The sequence below is a fragment of the Charadrius vociferus genome, unplaced genomic scaffold, assembly GCF_000708025.1.
Source record: "Charadrius vociferus isolate BGI_N301 unplaced genomic scaffold, ASM70802v2 scaffold15, whole genome shotgun sequence".
Classification (NCBI taxonomy): Eukaryota; Metazoa; Chordata; class Aves; order Charadriiformes; family Charadriidae; genus Charadrius; species Charadrius vociferus.
Window position 1 is genome coordinate 13,155,339 of NW_009650064.1, and position 9,897 is coordinate 13,165,235.

The 9,897-nt window shown below is 36.0% G+C and overlaps 1 protein-coding gene across 2 annotated transcripts; it reads right to left on the reverse strand.

Moving 5' to 3' along the window:
- Nucleotides 1–1,711: 1,711 nt before the first annotated feature.
- Nucleotides 1,712–9,058, reverse strand: PKIA (protein kinase (cAMP-dependent, catalytic) inhibitor alpha). Of its 2 annotated transcripts, XR_717923.1 has the most exons (3): nucleotides 8,886–9,057; nucleotides 3,479–3,771; nucleotides 1,712–1,827 (listed from the first exon to the last, which is right to left on the reverse strand). XR_717923.1 is itself a non-coding variant. In XM_009891885.1 (2 exons), the coding sequence occupies exons 1-2, from the start codon at nucleotides 9,034–9,036 to the stop codon at nucleotides 3,692–3,694; spliced, it is 231 nt and encodes a 76-aa protein (XP_009890187.1). In that variant the 5' UTR covers nucleotides 9,037–9,058; the 3' UTR covers nucleotides 2,806–3,691. The 2 variants fall into 2 exon arrangements, 1 of the variants encoding a protein (XP_009890187.1); XM_009891885.1 differs by lacking the exon at nucleotides 1,712–1,827 and having other exon boundaries at nucleotides 2,806–3,771; nucleotides 8,886–9,058.
- Nucleotides 9,059–9,897: the final 839 nt, after the last annotated feature.

Sequence of the window (9,897 nt, forward strand, 5' to 3'; positions counted from 1 at the left end):
CCTCCTTCTGGACACCAGATAAATTCATTATCCATTTGCATGAAATTTAACTCCTCAGGACCTGTCACTCTTACCAGGATACAATTTGCCCCACTTTAAGATTGTGGAAAAAACACGGCAAGGGAAATAGTTGGGACAAGTAGCAAATATACTGACTTTTTCGTATTTATTTAATAATTGTTGAATGGAAGGTCACGGTGAACTTCTGGCTTAAATTGATAGTTTGATATAATGGTATAATACTTTGAATAATGGTATGTGCATGATTGCTGCTATCTTTCAATAGAAGCTTTTTGAAGCACATGGACAACATTAATGGAAATACGCAGAAGAAATGCCAATACCCCTGTCAATTCTCGTTCTATATTCTTTGTGTTTCAAGTGAATGGAGAATCTGAACTCTGCAAGTGCAATACTTGCAAACATAGTCATAGACTTTGTTACAGGCAACAAAAACATGAGTACAGAGACTATTTTTTTGAAGTGATGGGGCTGGCAGGGTGAAGGAAGCATGGAAAACATACAACTAAAGAGACAGTAAAACAAACAAAAACCCACCACCAAAAAGCTCACCAAAACCAAACCTTTAAGGGTATTCTATTAAGCTGATAGTCCAAACCTAACTTGTTGAATTTATATAGTTTTTGGACAGGTTTTTCTAATATAATCCTGGATTAAACAAACATTTAAACATTTTACCTATCCTGAGAACAATAAAATATAAACAAGATACTGAGAGACACCAGAGTGGCAGGCTTACTGAAAAAGTTAACTAGCAAAGGGAAAAACAACCCAGCTAAAAGTCCAATTCTGCCATCAGTGTCCCCCTGTTACATGATGCAATTACACAGAAATAAAGATGTGACTATACTTGAACTAGCTCTTTTGTAATTGCTTGGGTAATTATAGTACTCAAGATACAGTGCCATGATTTGGCACAGACTAACCACATGTTTACATAAAATAAAGCATGCTTATAGATGCTACAGAAATACCCCAAATAAATAGAGCGAGCAGAGTTCAAGTGATAAAGCAAGCACTCATACACTTTTAGGGGATAAGGAACATAAACAGCCTTTTAATCTACTAAAATTAACAGCGCTATTTTCCATTACAAAGAGATGTGTTTCAAAAACCAGCAAAGGCCTCCATAATTGTTTTAAAAACAAAAGAAAACAAGAGGAGAAATAGAAGAAACAGGTACAAAATAGAGAGCAAAGGCTGAAATGAATTTTATTTCACAACACAGAAGAATTAAGAAGAAGGAAAGTGTACTGAAATAAAGAAAAGCACTGAAGAAAAATAAGGAAAACCAACACTTTAATGTACTGTAATTACTTATTCCACTGTTGTCTTTTTCTGTGACATTTTATTGATCATGTTTCATGGATCGTCAATAAAGTAACACTATAAAAAGCCCTAGAATCTTATTTCCTTCTGGTGTTTCTGCTAGATTGACGGTAACTAGTCCATGACAAAGGGGCAACCAGTTCAGCTTGAAGACCTGATGGAAGAGCAAGTGGGGGCGGGGGGGATAAAAAAAAAAAAGAATCCATAATAAGGTGTTAACTTTGAAAGGAACACCAAATGAAACAAATGCATAAATAATTAGTTTAAGGGTAATAGTATTTTCAAAGCAAATGGACTACTTCTGTTACCAAGAAGATAGGGCTTTTGACAGCTAATAAGACATCAAGGCATTCAGCTTCCAAACAATAAAAGGTGAGAGTTAATATTACACTAATGAGCCACAAGCGTACTGCTGGCTTGTTTTTTATTAACACTAATAAATGAGCTCATAATACTGATCAGAAGTGTTTTTTTTTTCTCCACACATCTCACAAAAGAATTTCAGGTGACAAGTACATATGGTAGAAACAAACAGCTGTGGCCACAAAGATTTTTTGTTAACTGATGATTAATATATTCAGGAAGCAATCACACTATTCATTAGTAAAAGTTTACAAACATTAAAAAGTGCATAACATTTGAAACCAACAACAACACAAAAATATATATAATATATATACTATATATAAAGAAAGTGACATCACCTCCTGTTAATAAAAGAAAACAAATCTTCTGACTTTGTGATTGGTGCTTATGTGATTGCCATGGTTTACTAGTCAGTAACTGTCTTTACTCACCTTAGTCATACAGAGGTGTGGCTGCCCCATTTTGCAGTACTCAGCCTCACGTATGGCCTTGTCTACTGGGATGGGATTGGGGGAAGGAAATCAATCAGCATAGCTACTGCAAAACAGGTTATTGATTTGTAGATATTTTAACTATTCCCCTCAATGTACAAGCTATCCTGGTGTTTCAATGAAGGTCCAGTTTGGACTGTCATTTTGGAATAGCTGAAATGGAAAAAAACCAGTCTTTTGGGTGCTAGATGCCAAGTCTCTCACTTCCCTCTCCACATCCTAGCCAAAAGGTACCAGCTTCTAGCACTTGGCTGTACCTGATGCATCAGTAACAGGCTACTGGCTGTGCAAACTCAACAGCCTGATCAGCTGAGGCAAAGGCAAGGAATAGAAGAAAAAAAAAAAAAAAAAAAAAAGCCCCCCTGGCTGGATCCAGCCCACGATCCACTAGTTGGGACTATCCTGCAATCTAAAACTCATTCCAGAGTATATAATTGGCACTAACCTATGCCAGTTATTCTGTGGTGTGTAAACAAGGCCCATCTTCAACAACGTGAACAAGGAAAATCTCTAGCACCACGGAATTTGTTTGAATTTCAACCCATATAAGGTTATAAATGTCTTCTTAAAACTACCATAACAATAAAATACTTGGACTAACATTTTAAAAAAATATCTCGGAGAAAGATTAAGAAATTGGAAGTAAAATTAGAAAAATGGGGAAGAATAACACAAAAGATTCAATTTGAGTCTCTGATATGCAACTAACTACAGGCAAGTGGCAAAACTGTACCAAGGACACAAAACACGCTGAAGTATTCACATTAACAAATCGTTTTGAAGGCTCATCTAGTAACAAATTAGAGTGTTGCTGAGTCATTTAGGTTTAGGCATAATCAATTTAGCGGTTGACGTTTTAAATCTATCATGTGCACATCACCACATTATGCAAAAAACCAGCCCTTTCAAAACGCGTGGTAGAAAAATTCACAGTAACAGAAATATTCTTCATAAGCAGTTGAGAAGGGGCAGTGTGGAGCATTTAAGTTGTACAATACAAAACCCATTGTAAATAACAGAGCTGTAAAACAGACGCAAAGTTCTAAAAACAGTGCTTTCTTTACAGTTCTTTTAATGGGTGAACACTTTGGCCAGAGAATTTTAAACTCTGAGGATCACACAAGCCTTTTCTTAAGATACACAATTAGATCCTCTGACGTTTCAAAGGCCATTTGCTACAAGATTTACCTGTTCTACTTTCTAAAAGTGTTCCCATCAAGTAGTCATTACGAAGGGATCCATCTGATGACACTATCCCAAAAAATCAATACATGTTCAACCATTGCTAATGACAGAGGTAGAGAAAATTCTGTCTTCTGCCACAGCTTGTACCCCCATTTTTAGGCTTGCGTTGAGTGGGCTCCAGCAGTGAAGACACATGCACTTTCTTTTCCACCAGCTTGCTCATGGAAACAAATTTGTTCCAGCATGCTCTTGTAGTCTGAAAACATCCAGCAGCTGCTCCAGCCGGTCAAAGTCGGATGTCAGCTTTCTTGCTTTGCTGCCTCCCCTTGGGCCTCCCCGGTTTGCTCACTTGGATTTCGTTGTGCATCTCCTTCACCTTCTATAACATACAAGAAAAGGACGAGTGATCCACCCTAAAACAAAGAGTTTTTGCTCCCAGAACCCCAAATATTCATCCACCAGTATAAAAAACAAAGCAAAAGGAAACTGAAACTGAAATCTTGCATTAAATATGAAACCTTTTACTAATAAAATATCCGTACTTTGCATCTCAATGGACACCTTCAAAAACAAATACCTATCTGCAACCACCACTATCATTTTAAGTATAGATGTAAGGTAGCTAGAAGTGAAAGAATTTAACAAAAACAGCAGGGTATTTTTGACAATTTATTCACTATGATACTATGACAATATAAGCTAAAAAACTTCATTGCACTATGTCTGAACAGAGTTTACTATAAAGAGATGCAACTTCAATAAAAGCAATAGTTTATTAAAACTGTGTTCATTCTGTGCGTCCATTTTCAGTACCACACTCCATGGTTTTCAGTCCAGCTGTCTCACTGCAAACCACTGAACGATTTGAGGAATAGAAAACAACTTACAGTGGCACAGTGAGCAGACAACTCAAAGCCTGTCTAAAGAAGGCTAAGAAGTGCATTGACAATGGTCGATTAGTAGCTGTATGCAAAGTATTATATTTCACCTAACAATTAAAGGCCTAACAGGTTCAGACAGCTAGGAGCTAAGTGCAAGTAAGACAGAAGGCACTGAACACTTGACTAATTGGCTGTAGGTACATAATAAGGAATAAAGTTAGGTAAGGAATAATGTTAAGACATATGTCGCCTCTTGTATCTTGCAAAGATTCTGAGTAATTTGTATTGAACTGGCCTGATACAGTAGTTATAAGATAACTACTGTAGTTATCTAGTTATCTATATCTATCTTATAACTAGTAGTTATAAGATAAGAGAAGAAAATTCCATGGACTAAGTTGTAAAGAGGTCTAAGTAGAAGTAGCAGTGCCTCTTTAATCTATAGATCTTTAGAATAAAGGCAGGGTTCTCAATACAGTTATTTACCATTTACCATTTCAAATCAGACTGTACATCTGCAGCTTTATTTCTGTTTATAGAAATAAGGACCATAAACACCTTCTCTCTTCTATATAGAAGAAATGGCACACAGCTAATGGAAAACAATTTTTTGCATTGGAAAGAACATCGTGAAAAGCTCAGACATGATACCTGTGTTTTGTGCATGCACTGAGTATTTAGGTAGCAAAATGCCTCAGACGGTACTGGTAATTATCAAATGCAACCTGATGAAAAGTTGTATGGAAGTTTGATTAAACTACAGTGAGGTTTGTTCTGTTCATTACGGGTTGAGTAATAAATAAAAACTTGTTTTGAAAGGCACTTTCTCAGGAAACTTTTTATTTCTCAGTTTTATCTCCCACATTACAAAGGATTCTATCAGGATAGATCTACGTGCAATTATTTCCTATTGTACAGAAATCCCTTCTGCTGAAGTTGTCTAGACACTTTCTACAAAGCCTCCTACATTTTGCAGTATACTTCGAAAGTCCAGATGAGTGAAATGTGATTTTTTAAATATTTTTTTTTTTGCCTGCTCTATACTCCATTCATTCTTTAACCTCTCTCATACTATCTGGGCAAGTCACGCTTTTCTGAAAGTATTCCTATTAAAAAAAAAAAAAGAAAAAAGATGACAAAATAAGACAAAACTCAAGAGAGAAAAAACCTTGCAGGGTATTTGTTTTTAAAAGAAAAATCATCCTGGACATGAAGCTCGAACATTTCACTACCTAAATGTTAAACATAGTGCACAAAGATTCAGAGAAAGATCACAAAGGTTCTAATATACCACTTCTTAAAAGATTTTCTCAACTCACTGAGAAGACTCACTAATCTAAATGCATTTAATCTATAATACACTGTCTTGGCACTACAGACTGTCTTTCTGCTGGCACAGCTTTCCTACCAAAGGCCTTAAAATACATTTAAGGAAATAATTTGGCCTCTAGGTTCTGAGAATCCCCAAAATGCCTAAGCACACTCTTGAACTGTTCTTCCTTCAGAATATGATAGCTATAAGCTTTTAAGAGTTGAGATTCTTACAGAGCATTTTGAAACCAACAGGCAGTATTAAAAAACTCCAAAGCAAATAATATGATACTGTAACTCATAATACAGTTATGTGAGTTGGTAAGCTAGCAACAGTTACTAGTTCTGCTAACGTGCAGCTTTTAACTCATTTTTCTTCTGTAACATTACTGACTCTCCAGTGTCTATTGGTGTTCCCAATGCTTCCACCTAAAACATTTCTACCATGAACTAAAATCACTTTTAATCACAAATTTCTACAATCAGTCCTTCATTCCAATTCTGTATGACTTTAACATAGGTGGTTGTAGATGGCTGGACTATTGCAACTTTTACAAGGAAGTCTCCTTTCCACTTCTGCACTGAATTTACGTTCTGCAGACACCTAGAAAACCAGCAGTTTGTTTTAGAGATTAGACTTGCAGAGACTGGTCCTCGTTCTTCATTGTACTTTTTCCTTACTACTTTATTTAGCTACCATTACCTGCAAGATGAACTGAATATAAAGTTTCTTGGAATTGCACTAGTTACCTTGAGAGAGAGTTGAGCAGGTGAGCTACCTGCTGATTTCCCTACTAAAATCTTCCTTTTGCCTTCTGCCTTATGATTTCTGTTGCTGTTTTCTACTTATCAGATGTACACAGTGTTGCTTTTACTAAATTTAGATAAAATGCGTTGCCACAGAGTACTTGGAACTTATATTTTGAAATTTTGTAAATATGTCTATTCCATAGATATTAGCAGGTTGTTAGCTTATTATGGACAAAGAACACTGGAACAGTCATATTATAAATAATTATGCAGTAAACTCTTGATTATCTGTTGTTGGCTCATCAATGAGGGGATTAACCAGCACTCAATTCAGGTATCAAATACTGCACAACAAAAAATATGTGGTCTTTGAACAAGGCCTCACTGCCTAGTGCTATTCAAAGCTGTTCTTGTTCTTTACAGGAAATGTATCTGCAGACTTTTCAAAGTGAATGTATTAAATATGCTTGGGTAAATTAATTTACATATGTTTTATAATAACCTTTTTTTTTTAATCTGCATTATCCTAGTCTGCCATTACTCCATGCAGCTGAAAGCAAATGCACTTGCACTTTTGCAAGAAAACGCATAGAGCTGTAAGAAGAATAAAAGAAAAATGAAAAAAAGAATCAAAACTTTTATGTCTGTATTTGTATAATCAGATAATACTTAGCATAAATTGTTTGACATGCGCCTTGAAAGAAATAAGATAACAACCCTCGAGCGTGTTTTTCTCTTAATCCTCTCAGGTGTGATGCACATACGCATCCCACAAGCACTAGTATATTCTGAACTAGGATGTGGGATGCAAAATATTTTTTAGCCTCTCTTTAGTTTGGAAAGACACGATGGGATAATACACCAATACAAATGACAATACAATGCTTTTTCCAATATTTGTGGTTTGGAGGCTTTTATCTGGCACCTAGGTGTACTAATAATACAAAATTTAAATATATTTTCATTGTATCTAATTAAAACTGCGTAACCTTCTGAAGAAGCACACAGGCATTTTTGTGTAACCTAAGTTAGTTTTATGAGCAACTCTGTACACTTTTCTGCAATGATTAAGGTACCCAAGCTGCAACTTATGTCTCCAAGAAAAACTAGACTCCTGAATTATGTATTAAAAATTAGGCTAACAGTCATTTAAACCATTCTTATCACTACAGAGCTAACTGCATGTAAAAACTGCATACCAACATATATTGCAGGCACAAACTCACATTTTTATATCTCACAAAAGAACACAGTTCTGTCTTACAGTCACTCCAGCTTAAACTTAACAGCTTAAAAATTGTTTATATCTTATAAATGGACAAGATCAAAGAATTCTGGAAAGTGTAAATTTGAGACTGAAGAAAATTAAAGCAAGAAGGAAGGCTGGCATTATGCATTTTAAATGCCACCTACTTTATATTTTTCCAACATTTTACACTTATCCTCACATTAAAATAAGTAGACACACCGACACACATACTAATAAAACTTTTCTTTTTAAATAGAAAAAAAAATTAAAGGCCCTGCCCAGTTAGAATTGCATGCAGCTAGAAGCTATAGCCCCCAAACTGGCAATTGCAGAAGGAATGACTTAGGATGTAAGCATCCCCCCTCCAAACAGCACTACAACCACCCAAACACCACGCTGCCCACATCTCATTGTCCAGTGATGAGACTGCCCTCTCAGAACTCTTGCCGTTGTCTCTGAGAAAAATACACACACAAACAGGGCAGCTGCTTATCAACAGTTTGTTCTTTGCTGCATTTGTTTTCTTCTGCTGTTATTAAAATAATCATAAGACCTCTTTCCTAAGATCTGAAAAGGGCTTTCAAATAACTGAAAGTTCACTTCATTAACCCCCACCCCACATAGCATGAAAATAATTACACAGACATATTACTATTTCTATTTAATATAAGGCCCTTCACCATACCCTGTCCTTCCTTCCTCTCAACTGAAGGCGCACAACCAGATAAAAATTTTAGTAATGTTAGCAGTGAAGTAAGATTTAGGATTGCATTAGTACTAATCACCTTAAAAGAAGGACAAAGTGTTAGCAGAAAGAGGAAAAAGACGATCTACAAGTAAAACAACCAACAGTGCATTGATACTACTCTGCCCTCTAGAAGCTGAAAGCAAAATTAATCGCCACAATAACCTTTCAAGCAGACACATGGCTTCTACAGGCTTCAAACAAAAAAGCATCCATTAAAGCATATTATGAAGACTTAGGTTTTAATAAAGACTTCCTTATTTTCTTCCTTATACTCGATTTTCCATAAAATTTATCCTGACGTGGACCCCGCCACCAGGCACACACTGCAGAATGACTTTCCTTTTTCCAGTAATATGTGGTACGTGCAAATAACCATCCTTCCCATTTATGAAATCCGAGCTTCTTTATTGCAGGCAACCCCTGCTGATCTTCCATTATCAGAAAAAAATATTTTTGTTACTGAGGGACAAGGGAATAATGCATGCACATAAACCATGTTTTGTGTAATACTTGTAGTTTTAAATAAATATAATAAGAGACCAAAAGGTACTCACCTGCTTTGTTTATATCAAGCTCTGATAACTTTAAGGCTAGTTCACTAGAGTTCCCACCCGGAGAGGACACAAGTATGTCATGTAATGCATTTCTTCTACCTGTTCTTCCTGAAGCAATAAAGTCTGCATATGTAGATTCCACATCAGTCATTGCTAACAAATATCCACATAGCAGTACCTGGATGGGAGAAAAAAAGAACAACACTTAGAACACCAGAAAAACGGATGAAGTTATGGAATGGGAATAGAAGACCTAGAGGGTTCTCAATATGGAGTAGATTGGCTATGTAGTAAGGAGCAAAAGATGATGCCTCAATCTCAAAATTTGGAGAAATTAGAGAAGAAACAGAGTAGAAAGGTGTGTGGATTTTATGCAATCTATATTCAACAGTATTTCAAACAACTTCATTTTTCATACTTCATAAAGTGCTAGTAAGTACTTTATAAAAGCAATGACCTCAGCAACATAATTTCTTTATAGAGCTGTCTCTGCTTTTAATATTAGCTGGGAAGTAGGAGGTAGGTAGGGGGTGGAAGAAAGTTCTTTTCTGCACAAAATGCGGAGCGTAAGGAGTAAGAAAGTACAAATTGATAATGCTTTTGCATGCAGAACACTGTGCTCATACACAGGCACAGCTAGGTTTTGTGTATTTTCCTTTGTTAGTATGATTAATTTTGGCATTGTGTAGACCTCTTCAGACTCAACTGATTTATTTTGGTGTGGTAACTGCACCAAAGTGAATGCATTACCATAAAGTCACTGAAATGAGAGGAGACATGTTAGCAGAGCAAGCAGAAGAGCTAAACTATAATGCTGAGGTTAGGAAGCTATGCTCTTTAAGATAGATGTAAACTCAGAAGTAATTTTCTTTCAAAAATAATTTTCTCATGTTCTTACGGAATACTGAGATGATGTGCATTAATGTAATACCTGCCAAAGAGATAAGGAAACTTGTACTTCAACCTCAGTAAGAGAGATTTGCATCCCTCCTGCAGTATCTGCCAGAGACCT

Excerpts from the sequence above, each read along its gene's own strand:
- PKIA (XM_009891885.1), bottom strand. The coding sequence starts at position 9,036 with ATGACTGATGTGGAATCTACATATGCAGACTTTATTGCTTCAGGAAGA. Across the intron at positions 3,772-8,885 it reads GCTTGATATAAACAAAGCAG|AAGGTGAAGGAGATGCACAA; the intron begins GTGAGTACCTTT and ends TGTATGTTATAG.